Source organism: Glandiceps talaboti, chromosome 1, assembly GCF_964340395.1.
Source record: "Glandiceps talaboti chromosome 1, keGlaTala1.1, whole genome shotgun sequence".
NCBI lineage: Eukaryota > Metazoa > Hemichordata > Enteropneusta > Spengelidae > Glandiceps > Glandiceps talaboti.
In genome coordinates, this window is record NC_135549.1 from 24,466,480 (window position 1) to 24,487,638 (window position 21,159).

The window sequence follows — 21,159 nt, forward strand, 5'->3', positions numbered from 1 at the left end:
CTTCTTTGTTGACGGTGCATTGTACTCCAATAGCTTGCTTTATATTAATACTCGCATTATGCATTGCAATTCGACAAAAAGTCAACGCATTTAATCACGTAAACATCTCATCATCGCAAGTTGGCATAATTTATTGCATGTTGTCATTGAATGATGCCGTCACATGGAAGTGCATAATCCCAAACAGTAAACTCGCATTACAGTATCTCATGATGTAAGTAAGTTATAATGACAGTATTTCATTGTGTAACTGCAGTATGTCATTTTCGTATTGCAGTATTTCTTTGTGTAACTGCGGCATGTCATTTCCACGTTGCAGTATGTCATTGTGTTTTAAACTGCAGTGTCACTCTCGCATTGCAGTATTGCATAGGCGAATTGTGGCAGGCATTGTACGCCTCTCTCTCTGTCTCTGTCTCTGTATGATCTCTCTCTCTCTCTGATCTCTCTCTCTCTCTCTCTCTCTCTCTCTCTCTCTCTCTCTCTCTCTCTCTCTCTCTCTCTCTCTGAAATTAGCTGTAGTTTGGTAATGAATAATGACTCGACTGTAGCAGTAGCACATACAATTTTAAAAAAGATAGCAAAGGTGAGGTTGACTATCTTTAGCCTCGTTTTAAGTCTCATATCAGTTCGTGGTTCCTCCAGACGTGGGAGGAAAATCAAAACCATGTATCGCCTCTAGACTGTAAAAATATATTGACAAATCTGAATAAAAGAAGAGGTTTGCTGTACGTTGAGGTAGTGCTTTATGATAAGCAAACGAAGTTTGGAACTTCACGCCTCTTGAAAACGTCGCCGGAATAGCACAGCATTGCTAGGGCAAAAGATTCAAAATGTTTGAAACTCCTATAACTTTGGTTATTTCCCATGATACCTCACCCCCCCCCCCCCGTGTATAAAATTTTTCTTGTTGAAATAGCTAGTCTGTAAGATACGACGTTTCGTGCTTGCCACACTATCAACTATCAGTCACAAATTTGTGGCCGATGCCGTAGAGGGCGCCCCGACACGGCGTACCTTAGTACAGATTACTTCTTATATGGAAGCATACTCATTTACATTTTGTATTGTGCGGGTAACAGAAAAATAAGTTGTTGTCTTATCACGAAGACAAATAATAACTTACATCTCGTATCACGTGCATTTTATTTGGGGAAAGTTACAATTACTCATAGCAACAAATGAAATATTTTAAATATTGTTCTCTGGTCTTTCTAGATCACCACTTTATCAACAAGAGAGAAGACATCACAAAACATGACAAAAGGTGACTTTGCAAAACTGTTTTCCCTTCAACTTTCAACACTATGTATTCCTCCACATCAAATTGTAATCTTATTAAAATTTTGGAAGGATAATGGTATGTACGTACGTGATATATCAATATAACAGGAAATTTGTGTTCACCAGATGCAAAACACCCCCCTCCCCCGAGATAAAGACCACCACCCCTAAATGATAGGATAACATGTACTACTGTTTATGTTTATGTTCTGGGTCACCTCCCTCTTTCATACAAGCTCCTGCAGCTGATGGTTGAGACGATACTGTGTTATCTCCAATAAAACATGGTCCAAGTATCTGTTCAACAGGTAAATATGGTGACGTCACTACTGGTTCCAGCTGGATTGTTTTCTCAGTCGATGTCATGTGGGATGGGTCAAAGTGTGAATATCTGTACTGCAAGTTCAACGATACATCACATATGTCACACACAGTCAATTTCTCTCCAAATGACTGCTCAAACGATGAGTCTTTCGATGATGTAGAGGCCGGGTCATTGTTGCCATGGTGACGATGTATCAGTTGCTGTGGTAACAATTCATCCAGGCCAAGTAACTGTTCAGGTTTTCCCCCTTCTCCAACTGCAGTATTGAACTCTGCCCAAGTCTTTACATTGTCCTTACTGAGGTTACTCATTTTGTTCTGCCGCTACGTGCTATCGATATTAGAACTGGTGATGCATGACATATCGTTAAAAAACCAAATGTATATCGGCTTATCGCTTGTCTGTCTCTTCTTACATGTAAATCGAAAATCCAGGTAACCTAAAGTCAAAATCCATGCTTCTGTCCCTTTTCTGGTTCTGAATTCGAGTCACAAACTACGATGGACTGAGCGAAAGGGCCGGAATATGCACCACAATATCGCAAAACTTTCTGCAAAAATTTGTCCTACCCGCGAAGTGGCATCGACCTTTGACCTAAGACCTCCTACTGACCTACCTAACTCGACGAAGATTTGTAAAACTTTTATCGCCAGCTAGTACCTGTATCGGAAGACTAGTATTGTTGGAATAGTCCGCTCTTCATTACTCTAAACGTAGCAGAAGAACGTTAAACAAGAAGTTTGATCCGTACTGACTGTATTTCTGAACCTAGCAACTGCGCGTAGTGCCGAGGAGTTCGAACACTGATTTTGATGACGTCATGGTTACCTGTGTACACATTGAACAACACTAAACGGACCGAAGATGGCTTCTGAATCGGCTAGTCAATCAATCAACGGGCGAATACAGGTAAATTCACTTGCTGGCTGATATTTTAACCGTATAATTCAGCTATGAAAGTATATCGAAAATACCACAAATGAAAATAATCACTGACATAGAGTTGATTTTTGATCAAATTACCGTGCGGCGATTTAATTAACACGTAACTGTTAGTGACTGACACTCGACTTGTACGCCAAGCATATGCTGATTTTTAAAATATATTTTAGTATTTCATGTTAAGTCATAGTTAACACTACAGTTTATGTATACTAATTCTCATATCACTACATCCCATGGGTACACACTCAGACCGTGACGTCATCTACGACTATAGACTTCATATGTTGCCAAGGACACGTTTATTGTTATTCGACAGCTGTAATTAATTAAGGCCTCACAATGACCCAATAAAACCATTGAATAAATGCATGAACGACCTCGCTAGAATGCAGGTTAATTAAAATGAAGTCCTAATAAAATGTTGTTAAGGCACATACGTGTACTGATTAAGGTCAAATAATCAAACGTGTGCAATCTATATGTTATATGTATCCCAGTCGATATATACAAATGTCGCTATATCATGTATTCAGTATGTTTATTTTAATAACTAATATTTATGAAATTATGTCTTTATTTAATTTGGATTTTTTTTTTGTCTTTGTGCATCACAGAGTCTTGAACACATTAACATTGAAATTTCCATTATGCAATAGTAGCCCAGGGTCTTGAGAGCTCTACTGAAATCAACATCTTATTCTTACCCAGATGCATACATGTACATTTCAATCTTGTAATTGGTGTTACTACAGGATCCCATGTAATCCCAGTTATCAGAATGCTGTGACTGTGTGATGTCATCAGCTTTATTGTGTTCTAACGTCTAGTGAAATTTCTGCTGTTTTTCACTGTTTAGTGTGAAAAAAAAGACCCAGTAACTTTCAGTAAGTGGTCTTTAAATCCAATTGTCATGGCAACATATGTTTTATACCTGCAGAGTATATTACAAGACATTGATGCTGTGTCAAAGAAAAATTCTACATTGATAAAAGATTTGGAGACAATTGAAGGGAAAGCCAATGAACAGGATGCTACACAGATGATTGATAGCTTAAAAGACCATCTTAAAGCCTCAACTGAAACAAACTTACAGGTAATGTGTACATTTCATCACAATATTGCAACAAACTTACAGGTAATGTGTACATTTCATCACTATATTGCAACAAACTTACAGGTAATGTGTACATTTCATCACAATATTGCAACAAACTTACAGGTAATGTGTACATTTTATCACAATATTGCAACAAACTTACAGGTAATGTGTACATTTCATCACAATATTGCAACAAACTTACAGGTATTGTGTACATTTTATCACAATATTGCAACAAACTTACAGGTAATGTGTACATTTCATCACAATATTGCAACAAACTTACAGGTAATGTGTACATTTCATCACAATATTGCAACAAACTTACAGGTATTGTGTACATTTCATCACAATATTGCAACAAACTTACAGATAATGTGTACATTTCATCACAATATTGCAACAAACTTACAGGTAACGTGTACATTTCATAACAAGATTACATTTCTCCTTCATTGTTATAAATTCCAGTGTAATGTAAATTTCTGAAACCAGGAGAATTGAACACAGACATTATCCTTGGATATACCAGTCACGTCAGATATCACAATAAATTTAATGAAGCTATTTTAACAGTAACCCATGGTATCACAAAATATGTAACATACTATTTAACAATAACCTAAATTACCGGTAATGTCAATTTCCGATATCACAAAAAAATACAACACAGATATTGTAACAATAACCCAGTGTGTATAAAAATTTCAGATGTCACATATTGCTGCGTCAGTGCAGAAAGGTCTTATCTGCTATGTAATTGTATGTATAGGCAGAGATGACCTTACTTCTCTGACGCAATATAATGCAAAAAATATATTTCGATTATAACCTAATATCAATTTCAGATATTGCAAAAAATACAAACTATTTCAGATATCATAACCCAAGAAATAGAAGACAGATATTTTACTAGTATCCTAACATGAATTTCAGATATCATAACAAAAATACATCCTAGATATTTTGATTATAATTTCATAAATTTCAGATACAGCAAAAAATACATCATAGATATTTTTAACGTCAATTTCAGGTAGTGTAAAAAAAAAAATCATAAATATTTTAGTTATAACCAATGGTGCAGATAACCTACATGGTCAGCCACCCATATCATCTGTTTATTTCATGATTGCTAATTTAACAAATTTACTTTGTAGTACAGTATGTTTGTTAATGTCAGTATTTGTTAAACAAGTTAATAATTGATCAGCATATAATTAAAGACTATATAATTAGTGAGATAAATGTGAGTTACTCATGCTTACAATGATACCAATATGAAAGGGATTTTCTAATGATTGTTCTAGTTTGTCACATGTACAAAAGAAGTATACATGTAATGTAGAGAAGGTATTGCAGAAGGAATCGCAGATCATTTTATATGGTGTTCAGTAGACCAAATTCTCCATGAACAAAGTATAAAGGGACGCCATTTCCTCTTGAAAGCCTTCTTAGCAAAAATGAAAGTCAAACACAAAACCATTCCATTTTTAGCTCCGCTGTCAGCGAAAGCTGAAAGCGTAGCTTTAGGTATAGGTGGGTATTGAGGTATAGAGAGTAGAGTGAATCATAGGTGTCCGTCAAACTTTTATATTTTTACTATCTACTCCGGAAGTGACAGTCGGAATTCTTCGATATTTGGTGTGCATGTTCCCTGGGGGGAGGCTATTCAGATTTGTTCATGCCAAGTTGATCTGTGCCATTTTCAATTTTTTATGATTTTTTTTCATAAAATGTCATTTTCATCAACTCCTTGAAAACCTCTTATTAGATTGCTTTGATATCTGGCGTGTTGATGCGCAGGGGGTAGCTTACTCAGATTTGTTAATTTCAAGTCAGCACATCCTCATTTTTATTTTTTATGATTTTTTTTTTGTAATTTGAAAAAAAAATGAATATGTTAATGAGCATAATGACCGACGCCATATTGGAAATCAGTCGACGAGACTTTAAGTAAACTGCCACTTTTCAAAAGACACTATTGACGTCAAACAAGCAATGTAATATGTGCTATAGTCATAATTCTACGCATTGGGCGCCCAAATGACAAGCGTTTGTTCGAAACAGGGTTGTAAACTTCAAATCAGTCCGCAACATCCTCATTTGCATACTCTATCCTGATTCGACCAGAAGCTGAAGGTGACCTCATTTGACCGAGCGATTTTCCACAGCAAGTATCTTGAGTATCAACACAGGACGTTCTTGGTACTCACTAAAATCACACTTCAGACCCACTATAAAAGTGTGATGTTTTCAGATAACATGTAACTTGTGGTTAATTCTATATTGTCGTGCAATTTGGAATGACAGTGAACCAGAATTCAGACAACTTGCGTAAGGAAGGGCATGCCAGACATGCGGTTGAAGTTATGGCCGACAGTTCACATGTAAAGTTAAACGACATGAACGTGTCTTGCCTTTCCAAAATGCAAATATTTGGCAAGTAAAAATAATTAAAATAATTACAACTTTAATTTGGCTTCAGACTTTGCATTATGTTTTGCGTATCTTTCCCCGTTTTACATGTAAATCCGAAAAGGTTCTCTCTCATCATGTCATCAGTGTCAGTGATCATACCGCGCGGGGCTGCTTTGAGTACGAGCGAAGTGAGGCATGTTGAGGTATTTTGTTGAGAATTATAAATATTGCGAAATGTCAAGTACAAGGTTTAAATACAATGGAATGATGAAAAAAATGGCAGAGTCTGCTGACAGGCGCCGGTCACAAGAAACACTGTGAATTAAAATATCAGACGATGTATGTATTAATCGCCGACAATCCACCCGTATGCACGAGGGACTAACCCGGAAGCAAGTCGTTGTCAGCCATACGTTACAGTGGTAACATCGTCCGAGAAATCGCTGCGTTCAGAGTGTCATTATTCACAGAATTGTTGTTTTCGAGTGAAAACCCGTCTTGAATTGTATAACTCTAACAAATGAAGACATGTCAAGTTATATTTTGAAAGTTGTATCGCTAGTTTGAGACGATTTTCTCACGTACTATAGTACTATCGAGGCTTACTTGGAAGTAGTAGGACCTTACTCCAGTTCATCGGGAAGTTTAGCCAGTCCGATAATTCTTTCTGGTTTAGTTTACAACACTTTTGATCAATCACGCAGATTTTGTTGTTGTGATGAAAAGAAATAAAAAAAAGATCATTTCAACCATTTCGTTGTGTTTTCTTTGTGAAAGGTAACCGAACATGAACGAGTGTTACCACTGTAACGTATGGCTGAGAATGACTCTCTTCCGGGTACTTGAGATTGTCGCCGTACGGAAACTAAGATGGCGATTAATACATTTCTTCCCTATATACTAGTATATCTACCACAACTAGTACAAGTTGAATGTTGTTGACTTTGTAAATTTGTTAGAAAATTGAAATTCAAATTGCCTCAAAATTATTTTAGATCCCTAGTTTATTTCATTCATCATTAAAATTTTCCAGGGTTACAGCTGTAAGACACTGGAATTATTTATAGCCAACCTCAAAATCCTCTTTTTTTCTTTTTCTTGTGTGCATTTCCCAGTCATTTTTTTCTGAGATTTTGTGCAATTTTTCATAACAGTAGATTTTTGTTATAAAATGGTGACTATGGTATAAAAGTACAATACATTACCAACTTCTGTGTAAAATGTGTTTTATAGTGAGACATCATATGAAACCACTAACCACTTTATTGCATCGCTAAAACAAAACTGCATAGTGAAGACCTGAACCACTTCTACATGTCACCAAAATAAAAAATTAAATTAAAAAAAAAACCAGCGGAGCTATTCTGACCGATAGGTCGCTTGTATGTAGAAATGGTTCCACAACAGTGACAATACATGTAGTAAACTTCTTTTAATTACTGGTCTGTATTGATATAGCCTAGTTAAGTGGAGGTATTGACTATTGTCCTCCCTCAAGCCTACAACATGCATGTAGCATTTCCCTAACAGTTGTGTATTTAAATCTAATGCAGGAACATTAATCATATGGTAATCATGGTACTGCGCATGCTCCACTTATCCTCTTGATTCTAATCACATGGTGACACTATTGATGTCAACTCACACTGGAAAAATTCAAAATCCTAATATGAATTTGCACCGGCTTTCTGGCCAAAACTTCATTTAAAGTACAAACTGTTAGGGAAATGCTAGGCGTAAGTGATAATCAAAATACCACACAACTCTATATGCTAGTATTGAACTGGCTTGTACAAAAGAGTTCTTATTCTGTTTACAACATGAAAAGGAAATTCTAGAAAGAACGCTGATCAAGCTTTCTTTTCACTTATTATCACATTCTCAGGATGGTTTATGAAAATGATAATGCAAAAAATAAAATCACAAATGTGTGTGTCTGCCTGCCTTGTATTTGTATGATGTCTTGTAATACCAAATGAAAAAAAATATAGTTTGAAATGAAATAGTTTGTAAATAGATGTCAGATTCAGCAAGCTATAATACTATCATAGTATGTTGATAAAATTGTAAATTTGAACAATTATTGTGTTTGATGAAGTAATTTATGGCTTAGGCTGAAAAAAAAAAGCCTTCTAAGTCTGTTATTGTATTTATCTAATTAGGTAAAGCTGGGATATAAAGGCTTAAATTTGAACTGATAAATTTTTAATTTCTAAACATACGCAACAATCTGGTCTGACTCTAAGTAATAGTATAGACATATAGGTACTGACATGTAGAGTAAGTAAACCATATATATATATATATATATATATATATATATAGTTTTGCAAAACTATTACGCTCTGCCACTGCGGTATAGAGCACTGTTTGAGCAGATTGATACTCACCGAGTTATATATATATATATATGTATATATATATATATATATATACAGGGATCACTCTGGGCCGCGATCACGCGCTATTTGCGCTGTAAAAACAAAAATATCGCGTCCAGAAAACTCAATTGGGACACAAAATTGCACCGTCGATACTAATAGCGCGTCACTGTGATAGATACGCGACATCATATTTAAGCTTTTGTTTACTACAAACGTACAAGGCGCATACTACGCATGTCTTTTGCTGCCCTCAGGCGGCAAGGTTTATCTGCATCATGCCCCTTTCAAACAGTGTCTATGATTGGTTGCCGACATGAAGGCAGGCGCTCATCGACAAATCAACGGAGTTGATACAGTAAATGTTCATTACTGATTAGTCACACGTACATGTGTACGTAATGGAGCTTTCAAAGACGTCGGGTGCCAGTACGAGTGCAATCTGATTAAAATCTGATATTAGATAGGCTGGTTTTCCTGTATTTACCTTTATTCCATCGTTATTGCGTCTTTTTCGTGAGTTTTTTTCCCCGGGGGAAAAAAAACTGGCATTCGCCCGGGGGAAAAAAACTCACGAAAAAGACGCAATAACGATGGAATAAAGGTAAATACAGGAAAACCAGCCTATCAAATATCAGATTGGTACGAGTGGGACCAAGAAACGCAAATGCTCTATCTTGGACTATTGTACAAAAGTTACTCCTTCGCTGGGAACTAATCTGGATTCGACTACATTCGCTAGTGAGGACGAAGAATGGGTATGTCCTGGTGTAGGTCGCAAGACAAACCGGAAATTTCAAAATAATTGGCTGGCTATGTATGGGTCGTTTTTGCGTCACGATAAGGACAAGGGAGAAATGATCTGCTACCTTCGCAGAAATCTACAGTTAAGGACAATGATGTACAATGCAAGACAAGTATAGGAGTTATAGACCGTTGACGTGGTATTTTCCTATGAAATAAATGTTTCATGAAGTTAATATGTTGATGTGTATGTACTGTGTTTATTTGTACAGTAGCAAATTCTAGTATGAAAGTTGATATGAAATCCATAGGCTTATGATCACAATTATATATATATGTGTGTGTGTGTGTGTGTGTGTGTGTGTGTGTGTGTGTGTGTGTTACAGTGTATACCAGTATAATATACACATGACGCACATACAGTTGCCATATTTTTACTTCCGTCCCACACAGTTTTCAAATTGTCTCACTCATTTTCTCCAAATGGGACATTGGCTCATGCAGCTCTGGAGCCAGGGTGATCCCTGTATATATGTAAATAAAGTAAATGATATATATAAAGTAAATGATAGATTATATTTTGTATTTTTCAGACAGTATTGTAAACAGTATGTTAATATTTTGTATGAACTATTAGTTCCGAACTCAAGAGCGTAAATTCTTTACCTAGAGTATATTTCAGATAAATCACTCCACCTGCCATTATTGCCAACGGGTCAATGACATAGACTTGTATGACTGCATAATATGAACTGAAGAAGGCTGAGTGGTTTAGCCAAAAAATGCTAGGTACTGGAGTTATGCTCTGAGATGGAAAAAATGAAAAAATAAGTTTTCAGAGAAAGGAAATTACACTATGGGTAGTATGTGAAATGATTGTATTCTCAATAGATGCATTATATTTATAATACCAGTGAACATAAATTGAATTAAACTTAATACAGAGAATTGGCTATTTTAACTAATGTCATAATGTCAAACAATGTCATTTGCCAAACATCGAGCCAGTATGTCTCTGGGCAAGAATGGATTTTACTATCTCTCACATATAACCCGAAAACTTTAAAAGCCCTGGATTTAGAGAAAGTTGATATAATAATAATTATACCCTTGAAATATCTACATTAGGCTTTATGCCTTTTTCACAAATAACATGTTATTAGGCTGTAGGTATATGGCTTTTTTGAAGAAAAAAAATTATTTAGATATAACGTAAACTTTAAACTTTAAAGGGATATGCCGATGCCTATTACAAATTTCAATTGTATTATTCTTTTGGCATATTTCTTTCAATTTCGTAATTTTATTTCTGTCAGAAAGTGTGTTTCTTAATTTATCCTTCTGAATCTTTTGTGATATCAGCTCCAGAAGACACTAGAAGATCAGAGTGCAGCTTTGAAAGAAGATCTCATCAAATTATCTAAACAACAACAACAACAACAACAACAACAACAACAAGATGAAGAGAAAAAGAGGACTGAGAGTTGGTAAGTGTATATAGACAAGTGAAATATCAGTGAATGGCATCATATAGCGACTGATGAATTCTTAACTCTTTTTGGAGATAGTTACCAGTTTCTGAATAGTTTTTTAGAAGAGGCCGGTAACTTTTGATAAGGGTGACCCTATTCTTTTTTCTGTTTCTCATCACTAGACCGACCCAAATTTTCATATCCCCCCCCCCACCTTTTTGTTTTTGCCCATCCTTAATGTTTTGCAGAAAAAGCCCCTTCTATGGCAACAATAAAACAAGTGTCTGGACTGTCGTCATCTAGTCATGGCACTTGTTCACGACCAGAACACTTCTTTCATGACGGAAGTGGGTGGGGCTGACAACATGCCAATTGTGTATAGAAGCTTGGAAAGGGCTTGTTACTAAGAAACCAATAAAAAGAAGATAGAGAGGAGGAAAAGGGGTGACAGGCAAACATGAACAATATGATATTTTATTTTTTAAAAACAAAATCGACCGACCGACCCATAGTTGCCATGAAAAAGTAATGAAAAATGTATTTTAAAAAAGTAGGGGCACCCTAAGCTCAAAATAATGGCTATATTGTTTGATTGTACATCTGTTTGGTTGGATTACTATCCCACCTTCTCTTTACGTAAAATCTTTAGTGATTTTGGCATAGACAGCTAGAGTATGTAGGTTGTGTAACAAAACAATGCTTGAATTTATCTAAATGGATTTCTACTTCATGTTACCAGGGTTCTGAAAAACGTTAGCAAAAACAATTTATGAGTGCATTGACTCCATTGTTTACACCATGTATAATGAATGCAGTTTTGTAGTTTGTATGTTAAAACAGCTGTCATTACTACAAGATTTAATTCCATTAACTTGCTCTAGCTGTCCAACAGCTTTTAGAGTCAAACATCAAATTACCGTCGTCTCCTAGCAACAGCTCTAGTAAATAAAGAGATTACTCAGCCACACTCAGTTGTATTGGTTTCAGTTTTTTGCCACACTGCGGTTGCAAATAGCTTTTTTGGAGTCCTAAAAAATAAAGATCCAACAAAATGTCTTCCAGGCAAACTGTAAATTCAAATGAAAGTGAACTCAGCTCTCAGTTGAAGGTACAGATGACGAAAAATGTTGAACTTCAAAATGCCAAAATGAAGACGGAACTAGCACTCCATGAAAGAATAGAAGCATTGAAGTTACTTGGCGAGACCAACAAGAGACTGCAAGCAGATGTGAACACCTCTAGGAACAACTCACAGAAGGTCCTCAGACTGTTTGACAAGAAAGCTAAGGAAGGTAGGACAGCTTTTTTGGGGTTGTAAAACATTGGTTTGGGGTTTGGTTTCTATGGAAATGTTTAGATTCAATGATAATCTTACATATATTTAGATATTTGTAAGTCCAGGACTAGACTTGAAAGCAAAAACCACCAGCAACATTTTAATTATCCTGCGTGTTTGTTTGTTTGCTTATTCGTTTGTTTGTTTGTTTGTTTGTTTGTTTGTGGTGTTGAAGGTCTACTTCTTTATTTTTATTTATTGAACAATATGATGCATGTTGAACTTATGTGATATTGATATTATCTTGATAAGTAAATCACATTGCCGTCTCTCTAAAAAAATATGATATATTATACAGTTTTGTTTAAACTATACCAATGTCCCCTACATTTGTAAATAATTATCACACCAAAGGTGTAATGATACAATGTCCCTCTCTTCTGTAGCCAATTACATGACATGTGCTGAAGTATTTTAACATTAAACTTTCTGTCAGCATTTCTTTGAAATTGTCCACAGAAAGTTCATAAATAAGTGATAATAAAGAGCTTAGCTGATACAATTTCATCAGTATTTACAAATTGTACAACTTATTCTGTTAGTAAGTAAGTTGACGGAGTTTCATACAGTTTAGAACTAATGAAGATGTTGCTGCACGTGATGATAACATGAATATTTTTTAATTACATGTACTACTATTTTATCAGTAGAGCTATGAGGATAAAACAGGATAACTCTTTATACGCAGGATTTACTTTTCCAATATCTCTGACCGACAGCTGTTTTTTTTTACCCCCAAAATTTCAATCCTAATCCGACATGTGACCTTTCATTTTGTAACTAAAATGATTAAACTGACAGGGATATTTTGTCTGAATCCATGAAGTTGTTATACTCTGTACAACAAAAAGTGAAGAATCTTAAAACATACATGAACAAAAAGACATTGTTGTAATTGAAAGGCTTTCACACAAATATTGACTTAATCTTTTTTTAACAGAGTAGGGGAATAATGAGAATTAGAAAGTAACCAATATACAAATGTATTATACATACAACATAATTTGGATAATGTGAATGCTACAATGTATGTATAGTTTCCCACATGTTATCATATAGCATGGTGGGGACCTTTATTAATGTATGGCGTACTCAGGTAAATTTTAGACGACTTACTACTCATAACAAAGAGATTTGTACATGTATTACTACATACATGTAGTATTGTACACCTGCGACATATCTGTATATGAAAAATGCTGATGAGGAGAGCCACTTAAACTGGCTATAACAACAGGTGAAAGATTTGCTCGGTTGAACACTCTCATTTATATGCACTATAGTATTGACTCTAGGTTGTAATTGTATATATATATATATGTCTTTCATTGCTAGAAACTTGTCTCAGCATCTTACAGAATTTAATTATTAATAACTAAAATTCATTTGTATATAAAATAATCACGAACAAGTGTTTGAGCAATGTATTGCATTCTGTTGTGTTTGTTTTGAAAAAGTTTTCTGAGAAAATTTGTGTAATCAAATATGTCAAAATGAAAGGAATTTGAATCTCTATGGGGCAAATGAATCTACCTCAAATATAATATGATATGGTCCTTAACATGTGTCCAGAGTGTTACATGTACTGGTAACTAATACTTTCAAAAATTCTGTATTAGTTCAGACTATTACATGAATAGTAGGATCTGAATGATGTACTAGCAGTGATGTCATACTTGTACTTGTAGTGATGTCGTGTAGTCTGTCGACAGTCGCTTGCGCCTTTTTTTCCTACGTCTTATCTAAACTCTGATCCGGTGCAACACTATTATAATCACATACTGATATCGAGGGCCGAAGGCCCAATCGGGCCTTCGGCCTTCGATCACTCGGGCCTTCGGCCCTTGATATCGGTTTGCGATTAGACTAGTGTTGCGCCGGATCGGAGTTTAGATAAAACGTAGGTAAAAACAGGCGTGAGCGACTGTCGACAGTCTAGTATAACATATGATGTAATCTAAGCTGAAATCCACTACTATTTACACATAACTTAAACGTCATTCCAAGTGTATTTTGTATCTTTGCTGTTCAGCTGAGAAGAGACTGACAGAGATGGAGGATGAATTAAAGAGATCCCAAGAAGTGTCCAAGAAATATCAAGATCTTTATGAAGCTGAGAAGAGAAAGAATGTGACCAAAGCAAACACAGGACAAAATCACTCAGAAACACAAGGGTAAGAAATATGTTTAATTAACTCTGTTGTGCTTTTTATTCAGGAATAAGTAGATTTATCCCCTGGGTAACTAACAGGTATTCAGACTCTATACTGTATGACTCAGAGTTGATGTAAAAAAACAAGCATGTAACATGCCTAGAGTCAAATAGACACAAGCTGAGTTTATGCTCTTTGGGGGTGTAATTTTATTTAAAAGATATTTACTAAATTTTACTTACTGAAGCAAAGCGTCACTTGCAATTGACTGAACTCAACCTGATACTGAAATACAACTTGTAAACTATCCGATGACAGGAAGATTAAGTTTTGACCAAGTTTTACGCCAGCTTAACCCTCTCAGTGTGAATTCATTTAGGTGTACACACAAAACAGAGAATCTGATGGTTGTTGTTTTTTTTTTATACCAATCACAGTAAAATAGATTTATATTTTATGAAATTTTTTACAGTGACAGCAAAGATGGTGTTGATGATGAGGAAGAAGATGAAGAAGAAGGAGAAGAAGACAAAGATGGAAGTGATAAAAAAGACAGAAAGAAAAGAGCATCATCGGCAAAACAAAAAGTCTCAGTGTCATATTCAGACTTACAGAGAAAATACCAGGTAAGAAAGGTTGTGTGCATTAATTTAGGTATATTTATGTTTATCGGGCCATTGAGGGCATCATTTAAAAAAAAAACATTTTTATCGGCAGATTCTAGAAATATGATGTCAGTTGGTTGATGAGATACATAAAAAAAAATGTTTTTACAAATATTTAGGGTTGGAGGCTTAAACCTTGGTCAGTCAGGTATCGGAAGTATACAATTTTTTTTTTATTTGGTCTTATGTGTTTCTCTTTGTTTATTAAAGACCTTATTAGATGAGAATGGTGCCCTGAAAGAAGACACCAAGAGATTGAAATATGAGAATGAAGATTTATACAAACGTGCCAAGGAAGCTGGAAGTTGTCTACAAATTCTAAAGGTAAATTAAATAAAGAATGGTCTTCTTGATATGAAAGACAATAAATGAAAATATATCATATAGTAGCTAGAAATAATGAGTTTTTGAATTATGTAATTTTGATTTGTATGGTATGTTATATTACTTAATTTGAGCAATTACAAACGAACTACTAATTTAAATCCTGAGTTGACTTCTATTTCTATGTGCCGACAGTCAAAAGGGTAAACTTTTTAATTTAGACCACATCAGCATTAATCACAGGAAACTGATTGTTTAAGTACAAACACTAATTTCCTATATGACCATTATTTGATACATTTTATATGCAATGCAGCAACACCAGTGTTGATGCTTGCTGAAACTTGGAAGTAGAGTGGTGATTTCCTGTGAAATTTTTAAAGCTTTTTTTTTTTTATGACAAGAAAACTGTCATTGCAAGGACAAACTAAAAGTATATACTATAAGAACATATGCATAAATGGCACCACCACTGACATACATTGGCGATCATATGGGCTACTCTAGTTACAGTTATCTGTGAAAATGTTAATGTTAGTTTTAAAAAAAGCCCAAGCAGACTTATTTCTGCTTTTAGTACAGTTATATATTGATTACTGCTATCTTAAAATTGGATTTTGTGAATAAAAATAACTTCTCAGTAACTTATTCAACTTTGGAAGTCCTACTGCTCTTGGCAATTGATCGGCCATTTTTGGGATTCATGCAAGGGTTTATTTAAGGGAAAACCTTTGATTATGACTTCACATTTTCCACCATCTTGTTGTCTTGACAAATACAAAGACTGCAAAGAGATTGTGGTAATATTGTGATGTCATCACCAGAGTTTTCCATAAACCCTTCCATTGCCGGAAATATTCAAAATGGCTGAACACCTTTTTAAATGCAGTAGGACTTCTTTACAAGATTTCAAAGTTTTGTAAGTTACTAAAGTACTATATTATCACCCCAAATCATATTATAAGTTAATAGTAGTAATCAACACAAAAGTACTAAAGGCAGAAATAAGCCTGACTGGACATTTCCTTTAAGAAATTCCTCCCTTGAGTTGTTACGGGTTAGTGATATAAAAAGGTTGTAATACATGGCAATCAGCCAGTACTTAAGAATTATTCATATTGATAACAGAGACACCAAAACTTCGATAATTATTTGCCTTTATCTGCAGAGTCAAGTGGCAACCAGCTTTGCTGACAGAGAAAAGTTACAGAAACAGTTACGAAAGCAAAAACTAGAGGTGAGTTGATGGTAAGACTGATATTATAAAGGCCAGGCTACATGGGGCAAGTTGATGAGTAATTTGTCACATGCAACAAGACAAGCAACTATGACTGATGAGTATGTACATGGGGAAATACATTGAGAAGCAACTTGCAACAAATTGCAGAAAATCATACGTCTGGTGATGACGTCGCAAGGCCCTGTGATTATGTACACAGAGGAATTAATTGTATGCAATGAATTGCTTAGTGCATTGCTCACCAAATTACCTCATATATCTCAGACTTTAGATACAAAGTGTCATTCAGCCCTAATCCAACTTCTCGTTATAACTGTAGTTTTCTATACATCTGTGTTGCAAAGATGAAAATATTTAGCCCCCCCCTTGCCTTGAATTGATGACTATAATATCAAATTCAGAACAGATTTCAGTGCATCTAAGGGCAATAGCCTTGACTTTGTGAAAAGAACTTTTTGAGACAATAACATGAAAGCAAGTCCCTGAGTTAAAGTAGCACAAGCTGAGTTTATAACCTGTTTACTCAAGTGAAAATACTTTAAAAAACTTTGATTAAACTGTTCTAGTAAAATGTTAATGTCGATGCATGCTTACTATATGACATTATAATTGTGTTCTGGCATTGTTAGAACAGTTGATTACACAGGGAGTTCCTGTACATTTGTTCATGTATGAAAATTACATTATTGGATCATTTATAAGTTATATCTTAATACCAGGTTTGAGTTCAGTCAGTTGTCAAGTGATGGTTAAGTACACATCAGTAAATACAATACTTTGAGTACCTTTTAATATGCAGAAAAATATACAAAACTCAGCATGTGCCCCTTTATTAAACTAGATATACCAACAATGTCAAACTATTGTGTATTACTTTTTCCCCTTCTATACAGCAACAAAAGTTAGAGAGATCAATGACAAGGCAAGTGAAGGAATGGATAGAAGACAAGAAACAACAACACAGGGAAGAAGAAGAATATAGATGGAGTCAAGTAAGAATTCACCTTTTAACTTCCAAGAAAAGAGGAACTGTTTCAGATGTTTAAAGGCCTTTTAGACTTTAGATTGGGGTCAAAATTTAGATGCGAAAAAAAAAAAAAAATTGTGTGTTTCTGATAACATGGCCTCAGAAAATAGGGTAGGTAGGTCAGGATTTAATTTATGTTTAGTTTGATGAAATATTTACAGACATCGCCTGGGAAAGAAACAGACGTGATGAAGGTCAAGAAGACAAAGAATTTTTTATCTTTTTGTTTGAATGTTTAAAAGAAATGTTTAGGGTCGGAGGCTTAAACAATGGTCAGTCGGGTTATCGGAAACACACAATTTTTGTTGTTTTGCCTTATATGGTTGAGCTGTTAAATAAAGTTTGTCAAGAATAAAATATTGACTGTATGCTATCCCTATGGCTTCACTGATTAGTAGCACTAATGCAATGGCCCAGGATTAAAACTTAGCCCTTTAAGTTTTCAAAAATAATATTTGACATGATTAGACCTACGTGTACTTTTGTCTGTGTCTGTGTCTGTGTCTATTGTTCTTAAAGGCCCATGTTTCTGTCCCAGGTCATCACATTAGTGATATCTTAATAAAGATTACATGAGATCATTGTTTTGTTCTGGACCAATCCTATAGCTCTTCCAAACTACATGTACTGCATTTCATGATCACATGGAGATTTTAATGCTAATCTGAAATGGGCCTTTAATATACAAAATGTACCATGGTGATCACTGATGAGGTAGGGGTGGTGGGGATGGGGATGGGGTGGACAGTAGGTGTTAATCCTTACACCTCATTTATACCTTTTGTTTGTATACCACAGTGATCCCTGATGTTGGGGTAGGGGTGGTGTGTGTTAAGTCTAACACCTCACTCCCACCAGTTTTAATCATAGACAGTGGAGGGCTCTATGTCTTAATCAGAGATAGAGTTCAAGTAAGGACAATGTGAAATTGCATTCAGACAGATGTGGCCACACTTTACAGAAAACTGAAATATCATAAATTACAATTTCTGTTTTGAAATTTGAAACAAATTGAGGTAAAGGCCTAAGTCAGTTTAATGGATCACTTCAGACAGAGTGTTCACATTTTTGATGGATTCAAATTTTTAAAAAGTGTAACAGGATTTTACTTTGTTTTAAATATAAATTGACTGACTGCTCTACCCCCCTACTCAAATCCTTGCACAGATCCCTCCTGAATCCCTGCTTTAATTTGCCTTTCAGATCAACCCTGTGTCGGCTTCAGGAGCAGAGAAAAGAACCTATGTACATCCAGTGACAAAACAGGAAGATACACCTAGGGATATACCAGTAGCACAGTGGGCAGACAGTCATTGATTTCAACAGCACTAACCTGGTCCAGTTGGGTCACAACCCTCATTTTGAACAGCACAAACCAATGGGAAGATATAGTGTGATCTGGGGGAACACTGATGGTGATTTCAACAGCACAAGCCTGATTGATTTGGAAGACATGTAAAGGTCTTCCACTGAGAAGATATTCACTAATTTCAACAGCATATACATTCTTTGGGGAGGAAATGTGGTATGATTTTCGCTGCAATGCCTTGCTTTCAAGATAAAAAGGACAGTGTTCAACCTTATTCATTTCACTGAAATAAGCAACACGACCCCAGTTTTGTGGTGGTCAAGTGAAAAGAGCAAATTCTTTTTTGTGCCAAGATAAATGTTTTGTCTTTTTTAAAAAAGGAAATAAGTGAAATATTGTGCCAAGACATGGTCATGTGAAAGTTGTGGCCTTTAGTGTTTATGTTTGAGGTTGAAAAAAAACACACATTGTAGTGATGTGTACAACAATATTGTTTTTAGTAGCCATGACTCCCTACTCATGATACACACAAGTTTGGAATTATTATATTATGCTGTGTAAAGGATGAAAAATTTAGGTTTATTGATGCCTTCTTTTCATTCCATATATGGCCATAGATGGCGCTCTTCATTTGTTTGCAACGTAAATCTGAAGTTCTCGTTTGATGCCTTGTCATGTTCCCTGTATGAACAAAGGTGACGCTTATTTGTTTTAAACATATAATTCCTTATTTGACTCCTTGTCATATTCCATTTATGACAACAGATGACGCTCTTCATTTGTTTCTATCGTAAGCACCAAGTGCATTTTTGTTTACACCTTGCTGTCATTCCATTTCTGACCACAGATGGCGCTCTTTCAGATATTTATGTATTTTTACTAAGTTATACTCCACTGTAGTAAGATATTGTATATACAAATATAATGTCGCTCAGTTTTTCTCTATTTATTAAGAATCTATGTTTTCACTTTTATTTAGACTGTAAGATACGTCGTGATGTTCTGCCCTCACCGGCCTCCTCTCTCTCTGGGAGGGGTTGGCTGATGTGTGAGGGTGCCCCGTCATGGTGTACCTTACAGACTAACTTTTATTATGTGTAATACATACCTAATATGTTAATTATTGATAAAGTGTAAATATTATGATAAACCAGAGATAACCACTTAATTTTCACTACAAATTTTATTTGATGATATGTGTTGAGGAATTACTTCTTGTTTTCAAGATCATTCTTACTTGGATACTTTTCAAGACTTTTTAAATGTCTGGTCATTTGCACCCTAATTAAAGTGGCTATAGGGATGAGAAATTGATCTTTAAATCACCTTTGCTATGTTTTCTACTTTAATAAATGTGAAACAACATAGATACCAAGTCTGTGTTTTAATTCTATAAATAACAAAATACTGAAAAATCACTACCTTTATTTACAATGAAAACTTTTTACATATTTGAAAGTCTCTTTTTGCAATTTATTGAATTAAAAACATGGACTTTGGTGTGTGTGTGTGTGTCTCTCTCTCTCGCTATCTCTCTCTCTCTCTCTCTCGCTCTCTCTATTGCGAAAGATTAAGAAATGTGTAAAATATTTGTTATTGTACGTACAATAACAGACTTTTTACACTTGTTTAGCTTTTTGCAATTTATTGAGTTACAAACTCAGACTTAGTTAATGTTTCACATTGATTTTTCAAGTAGGACATCATGATAAAATTGTTTCATAAATTAAAAAATCCCCCCCCCCAAAAAAAAAAAATGAAAAAATTCTTGTCCATATGGCTACTTTAAATTGTAACAGTTCAGTGAGAAAGCGTGCAGAAGTGTCAACTATATATATATATATATATATATATATATATATATATATATATATATATATATATATATATATATATACTACATTGAAACACTTCAGTTTGAAAGCATGTAGATATAATATCTTCAGAGTTGTAATAGTTCATTGAGAAGTCTAGTAGAGGTATCATCTACAAAGTTGTAACAGTTCAGTGAGAAAACTTGTAGGAATCGAAGGTGACAAAAAGGTCGGATATCAATAAAAAAAGTTACTTCCATCAAAATGTTGTTAAATCTATTTAATTTATTTTAAATTATAATAACAACAGAGGAGATATGATTGCCATTTTGTTTGATTTGTAGTAGAAGTGATGATATCTGCACATTATGCCATGTACCAGTTGTCAAAACTGTTGAGATTGAAATATTGAAAGATGTTGTATTCCAAAAAAAGTGATCATGTATGTACCTGTACAAAAATGTAAATTGCGTAATTTACATTATGTTTACATTGATTCAAAATATTTTTTCTTCTTTTGAAAATTGTCTGTAATTTGTACTTTGAATTATTTAAAAAAGATATTTTCCCTTCAAAAAATTTATTTCAGTTCAAGTTGTGTAAATAGTAATTTGCAGTAT

General features: G+C 34.8%; 1 protein-coding gene across 2 annotated transcripts; it reads left to right on the forward strand.

Annotated features, from left to right (window-relative positions):
• The first annotated feature begins 2,463 nt into the window (after positions 1 to 2,463).
• On the forward strand, positions 2,464 to 20,233 carry LOC144439495 (uncharacterized). Of its 2 annotated transcripts, none has more exons than XM_078128793.1 (10): positions 2,464 to 2,518; positions 3,492 to 3,647; positions 10,562 to 10,686; positions 11,734 to 11,963; positions 14,040 to 14,181; positions 14,633 to 14,786; positions 15,036 to 15,149; positions 16,318 to 16,386; positions 17,283 to 17,381; positions 18,620 to 20,233. In XM_078128793.1, the coding sequence occupies exons 1-10, from the start codon at positions 2,474 to 2,476 to the stop codon at positions 18,731 to 18,733; spliced, it is 1,248 nt and encodes a 415-aa protein (XP_077984919.1). In that variant the 5' UTR covers positions 2,464 to 2,473; the 3' UTR covers positions 18,734 to 20,233. The 2 variants fall into 2 exon arrangements, with proteins under 2 accessions (XP_077984919.1, XP_077984926.1); XM_078128800.1 differs by having other exon boundaries at positions 18,584 to 18,725.
• Positions 20,234 to 21,159: the final 926 nt, after the last annotated feature.

What these genes read in the sequence shown, in the direction of transcription:
- LOC144439495 (XM_078128793.1), top strand. Translation starts at nt 2,474, where the DNA reads ATGGCTTCTGAATCGGCTAGTCAATCAATCAACGGGCGAATACAG. An exon ending in ACTTACAGAGAAAATACCAG is followed by an intron (nt 14,787 to 15,035) that starts GTAAGAAAGGTT and finishes TGTTTATTAAAG; the next exon opens with ACCTTATTAGATGAGAATGG. An exon ending in TACGAAAGCAAAAACTAGAG is followed by an intron (nt 16,387 to 17,282) that starts GTGAGTTGATGG and finishes CCTTCTATACAG; the next exon opens with CAACAAAAGTTAGAGAGATC.